The sequence below is a fragment of the Octodon degus genome, unplaced genomic scaffold (genome assembly GCF_000260255.1).
Source record: "Octodon degus isolate 3935 unplaced genomic scaffold, OctDeg1.0 scaffold00075, whole genome shotgun sequence".
NCBI classification, from domain to species: Eukaryota; Metazoa; Chordata; class Mammalia; order Rodentia; family Octodontidae; genus Octodon; species Octodon degus.
Genome location: NW_004524651.1, coordinates 1,352,171 through 1,358,132, shown reverse-complemented (window position 1 = coordinate 1,358,132; position 5,962 = coordinate 1,352,171). Strand labels below are relative to the sequence as shown.

Below are 5,962 nucleotides of genomic sequence, written 5' to 3'. Positions count from 1 at the left end.
CTGAGCTAGGGCCAGGCCCCCGTATATTTTGTATATATACGTATATACAAAATAGGATAGATGTGCAGCTACTTTCTCTTAGTCCAATGAGAAGAAAGGTTTGTACTAATATTGCTTAGGCAAGATATCATGTCTTCATCTTGTCCTCTGAATAACCACTAGGAAGACAACAATATGCAATGCATTAATTATTTATTTTTTAACTTTTTTTTTTTTTTTTGTGGTACCAGGAATTAAACTCAGGACCTTGCACTTGCCAGGCAGGCACTTATGCCGCTGAGCTATAGATATCCCTGGCCTGCAATGTGTTAGTTATTGTAACTGTCCTACTAACCTGTTAGAAACTGTTACATCGTTATTTTTTCTCATTAAAATGAATAAAAAATTAAAAAAAATAAAAACCAAAAACCAAAAACCTCACTCCCTGAAAGCTGGGACACCAGCCCGACCTTTGGCTTCGGGTGGCTCCGGTTGGAGGCAGTGAGCTCTCGGCGCCGCCAGGTGGAGCCCTCGCACGACCCTAGCCAGGACCGGGTGGGCCCCGCAGCCCGCCGTGGCCCCTTTAAGGCGAGCGCCGCGGGTCACGTGGTGCGACGGGGGCGTGGCACCAGGAAGCGGCCTGCGCGCCGGCCGGGAAGTGGGCTCGTCCGCGCCGCCCGGGTCCACGCTGGCAGCGGCTTCCGCGCGCTCCGCCGCCATGGGCGAGGAGGAGTACTATCTGGAGCTGTGCGAGCGGCCGGTGCAGTTCGAGAAGGCCAACCCGGTCAACTGCGTCTTCTTCGACGAGGCCAACAAGCAGGTCGGCGGGCCTGCCGGGAAGGGGCCAGGCCGGGCGCTGTGCGGGCAGGGCCGCGCCGTCACCCGAGGCCGGCGGGGCCGCCTGCGCACGCCCGGGAGCCCCGGCCTTTTGTTGTCTCTATCTGTCGCTCTGGCGGCAGCCCGCGACGGAGACCTTGGGGTTTTCTTTTTTCTCGGAACCTTGCGAAGGAAAGAGACAGCGTGTCGCTGAAGTGCGGCGCGGCCCCTGGCCCCACCGGCGCTCGGGCGTGCAGTCCGGGGCCCCGGCGGGACCCGCACGGGGAGACGCCCACGCGCCTGGTTCTTAATCCCGAGAGCGGCCGAGCGCCGGCGCCTGGTCGCTTAGCGGAGCCGGGGGTGGAGTAGAGCGGAAGATCCCTCGCCGGGTGCGTCTCGGGCGGCGTGCTCCCGGCGGGCGCACCGTGAACGTCGCTGCTTCTCTCGCAGGTGTTTGCTGTGCGATCGGGTGGCGCCACCGGCGTGGTAGTCAAAGGCCCAGACGACAGGAATCCCATCTCGTTTAGGTAAGAGGATTGTCATTTGGGGGGAATATTTCTGTGTGTAAACAAAGTGATATTTTTGTGATCCAAAGGTTGTGGTGTAATTTTGTCTCTGTTTTCTCTAGCGTTGAGAGGAGGAGTTTAGGCTTGCGCACCCCGCGTGCGTGTGTGCGTGCGTGCGTGCGTGCATTTGTGTATGCGCATCCCGGTCTGTCCCTGTCTGTAGGACAGGAAGCAGACTCCTGTCTTGGAGCACATACAGAGCACCTGTCAGGGTGAAGTATGTGCACCTGTTGTGGGAGGCAAATGCTCCAAAAATAGGGTTCCTGCTTCCTGGTGCAGTACTCAGAATTAACAAGCCAGTGAGGGGTGCCGAGTGGGGCCTCTGCTTCCTCCTTCCTTGTGGTCTTTCTAGAGGGTTTGTTGGGTAGCGGGGAGTCAGCGCCTCTTATGTGATAAAGTCTTAAAGTTTAGGGTGACCGGATGTCCCCTTTTATACAAGTCGAGTTGGTGTGAATAACAGCGGCCCCTTTCACTCTCAGTGGAGTCTAGCTTTAGTGATAAGCTTATCAGGTCACCTTAATTACTGTGATTACAGAAGAGAAACTAAACCACAGGCCCAAGTTCAGCAGTGACTGTGAGAAGAAATTTTTCAGTTGGTCCACGTTAACAGGAAATGCTTTGGAAATAGAAAATAATCGACTTCACTTTAGTATTTTATTGTCACATGCCTAGCAAGTGCTGATGGCAGCCGTGAGCCTACCCTGAGCGAAGGACACCTGCCTCAACTATCAGGTGTAATGTGGTTCCAGGGGACAAGTTCCTACAGGGTGTGGAGCACAGGAGTGACCTAGCCCTGCCCTTCGGATGGCTGTGAACACGGGCAGCCCTTGCTTGAGGTTTAAAGTGTGGATGGGATGGGACTGGGGAGATAGCTCAGTGGCCTAAGCGCCTGCCTGGCAAACGTAAGGACTAGGTTCTGTCCCTGGAACCGCATGTCATGCCAGCCCCTGGGGCCCAATGTGCAGGTCCTAAAACCGGGCGTGGGGGCACACTAGGGAGCTGGAGACAGGAGGATCACTACGAGTATAAGCTGCATAGTGAGACCCTGTATCCAAAAAAAAAAAAAAAAAAAATGGATGGGAGGAGCATTTCTAGGTGAAGAATCTGGCGGCTTCTAGGTGAGACGACCAGATGGTTGTTGTGCTCATTGGCAAGGGCTCCTTGAATCCTGTATGTTTCCCTGTGTGATGGGGGCGGGTCTTATCTGTGAAGCTTGTCAGGTTGGGTTTGTGATGATCACATCTGGGTTTGGAAGCATCACGCTGTTCGTGTGTCTGAGGCTGGGTTGTCGTGGTGTCATAGAGGGCAGGATGCCACTGAGGGGCTGAGGCGCGCAGCCCAAACCCAGGGCTCCGGGAGACGACTGCCATTCCATGAGGTGCCCTGGTGAGGCCTGGGCAGTGTGGGCAGTGAGACTGAGCCAGTCCTGGTTGGCTAGATTTGGGGGCCTGCAGGGGGTATTGGATTTAATTTTACATTAAAAAAAAATCAGCTCTGTTGAGGCATAATTGGCCCAAGAGAAGCTGCACACACTTTATGACTGTATCTCCTGCATGCGTCTCGACACGTGTATACCACTAGCACCGTCAAGATGCGGAGTGTGTCCTTACCCCAAGAGCTGCTTCGTGCTCCTCTGCACTCCACCCTTAAGCAGTCTCTGATAACAGGGTCTTGCTCTGTAGCCCAGGCTGGCCTTGAATTCACTGTGTAGCCCAGGCTGGCCTTGAACTCCTGGTGATCTTACTGCCTCAGCCTCACACATGTGGCTTTTATTCCCCTTTTAATGTGGTTTGAGAGATGTGATAGGCTGGAGGTCGCTTGGCAGGGGCTGTGCAGGGAATGGGACACGGGAGTGACAGGGCAGGCTCCTCTGTCCTGTGAGAAAAGCCGTGTGCCCGGAGAAGGTCACCATGTGGGATGTGGCATATTTGTGCCTGAGCTAATGCTCAGGGGACAGGTACAGGTGATCCCAATTTTCCTGTCTCCTTTTATTCATCCAGTTTTCCAGCAAGTTGTTTCCTGTTGACTTTTGTTTGAAAGAGATCCTGCTGTCTTCTTCAGAAACCTAATTCTGGTGTTAAGCTAGGATTTCTGCTGGACTAATCCAAGCATTTGGGAGGCTGAAACATGACATTTGCCATGAGTTTGAGGCCAGCCTGGGCTATGTGGAGAAATCCTGTCTTACAACAAAAAGACAGCAATTAGAACCCAGTTGCTGACCCTTCACGTGTTTTTTTTTCTTAAAGAATGGATGACAAAGGAGAAGTGAAGTGCATTAAGTTTTCCTTAGAAAACAAGATACTGGCTGTCCAGAGGACCTCAAAGACGGTGGTAAGAGAGTCCGTAAAAATAGCATCAGAAATCGACCCTTAGAAGTATGTTGTGACCGGGTGGTAGGCCGCTTGCCTGGCCTTCGCCGCCGCCCTGTTGTTGCTCTTTTGGTAGTCATTGGGCCAGGAGCTCTGGAATCTGTTCTTGCTGTTATACTGGTAGATAAGGAGACCGGAGCACAGAGAGAGTTAATGTAGCATGGCTTGTGTTACTGAGAGCCTGGTGGAGCCAAGATTCGAGGGTTCCATTGCAGCGCTTTGATTGCGCGGGGCATGTGCTCCAGCAGCCTGTGCCCTTTAGCTCTTCCCCTGCTGTTTAATTATTTGTGGGCCTATTCTTTATTTTTATTTAAATGTCTGCAGTACATGACGATTGCATTCATCATTAGGAGTTGGTTTATGTATAGGACACATGTTGGTTTTTTGCCCTCTCTCCCTCCCTCCATGAGTCACTCCGTGTATTCTGACATCTCCGAGTGAGAGTGGAATGGCTCTTCAGCGCTCCCAGCGCATTAGTGCCCAGGAGTAGTCGCCATCACTGGGCTGGGCTGTAGCTCAGTGGTAGGGCGCTGGCCTGGCGAGCCTAAGGCCCTGCGTCTGATCCCCAGCCCTACAGAAAGGGGTCGAACAGGCAGAGCCTTGCACTGATCTCTTCCTTCCTCGTGGCCTCTTAAGAGTTTCTGGGAAGCCTCTTATAAATGCAGCGGCCTATTTCTCTGACATGTATCACTGATTTGAGGAATGAATTTCCAAGTCGGTGTGTAGACTACCCGAATATCTAGAGTAACTTTTGTAGCTGGCTGGTGAACTGCTGCTTGCTGAGGAGCCTGTGATTCAGATGGGTCTTTGGGTCTTCCCTGCCTTTGAGCATCTGTCTGTCAGGTGTTTGCTGCTCACTCTCTCTTGTATGTCCTGGTAGCTGTGCTGCCCAATCTGGATTTTTCTGTTTTGTGTCTTTCAGGATTTTTGTAACTTTATCCCTGATAACTCCCAGTTGGAATACACACAGGAGTGCAAGGTACAGCTGTGTCTCATCCTCGGCCCATGGCTCGGGCTGTGGGCTGTGCGTGATTCCTCTGCAGAGTGGGCCAGGAGGAGAGTTGGAAGCTGTGGTGACCTGGGAGTGTCCCAGGCTGGTGGGTCCTGGCCTGGGCTTCCTCCTGGGTGGCTGGCATCGCCGGCTCAGGCCCACTTCTGCATGGCTGCCTCCTTTGGAGGTTTCTGCTGAGTTTTCCTCTTTGCTGCTATTCCTTTTCTGCAAATCCTTATCCTTCTTATGCCCTTACTGGCTGGCTTTCCAGAGCTGTGGCTGTAATCCGTGTTAGATTTGCCAGGAGCTCAGCTGAGCACGGCCTCCTGGTGCTGGGAACCCAGCCGGGCTGCAGGGCTGGAGGGTGGCTCTGTGACAGTTATGCTAAGTGAACTTCAGGGTAGCTCCTCCAGGGGAGAGGCAGTCACCCAGGAACCACACCCCTCAGCCCTGGGGCTGCTCTAGGTGGGAGACAGCTTCCCTAGCGGGGCCAGTGATGCACGCTCTAGTCAGAGCACTCTGGGCGGCCCAGACAGGAGAGTCACAAGTTTGAGCTCTGCCCAGGGAACGTAGCAAATGAGTGAGACTCCAAAGACTCTGGCTCTGAATAAAAATAAAACAAAAAGGTCTGGGGATGTAGTTCTTTGTGAAGGTCGGGTCTTCAGTCTTCACATTACAAAGAAGGAAAAAAGAACCTGCTCCTGTCTTAGCCTTAGCCTTGCCCCGGGTTTTAAGTGGGAGGACCCCACCCCCACTTTGGGCCACACCCACTGAAAAACTTGAGGCCTTCTGCTCTTGGGATGCTAACTTGACAGTGTAGTGGGGTTGACTGAGAAGTACCGCAATACTGCACCCGGAGAAGCCCCTCTCTGAACCCTGCGAACCCTGCGAGCCCTGCGATCTCACCTGTTTAGGCAGCTGAGCGGCTGGGGTTGATCCTGGCACCGTGCTGGCCCCGCCCCCGGGCATGCTGAGATGGTGATTGAGGCTGGGAGTGGTGGTGGCAGCGGCGTGTGCCTGTAATCTCAGCGCGGGGGAGGCTGAAAACGGGAGGATCACTAGGAGTCTGATCTATGTAGTGAGACCCTGTAGACCCTGTCCAAAAATACAAAAAAAAAAAACGGCATCTCAGGAAGCATTAAGGGCGAAAGTCAAGCAAAGCTATGACTTCAAGCTATTAAAAGACAATTTGATTTGTTAATGAGGGGCTAGCCTTTGTGGGTAACTTGTTAAAAAGGGAT

The 5,962-nt window shown here is 53.2% G+C and overlaps 1 protein-coding gene across 2 annotated transcripts in view; it reads left to right on the top strand.

Moving 5' to 3' along the window:
* Nucleotides 1-604: 604 nt before the first annotated feature.
* Rmc1 (regulator of MON1-CCZ1) overlaps nucleotides 605-5,962 on the top strand; it is a 22,157-nt gene continuing 16,799 nt past the window's right edge. Inside the window, exons 1-4 of one of the 2 annotated variants that reach the window (XM_004635776.3) lie at nucleotides 605-799; nucleotides 1,246-1,322; nucleotides 3,608-3,692; nucleotides 4,653-4,738. In XM_004635776.3, the coding sequence (XP_004635833.1) occupies nucleotides 698-799; nucleotides 1,246-1,322; nucleotides 3,608-3,692; nucleotides 4,653-4,738 (350 nt within the window). In that variant the 5' untranslated portion in view covers nucleotides 605-697. The remainder of the gene's footprint in view (nucleotides 800-1,245; nucleotides 1,323-3,607; nucleotides 3,693-4,652; nucleotides 4,739-5,962) is intronic. The other variant, XM_004635778.2, reaches the window with a different exon arrangement.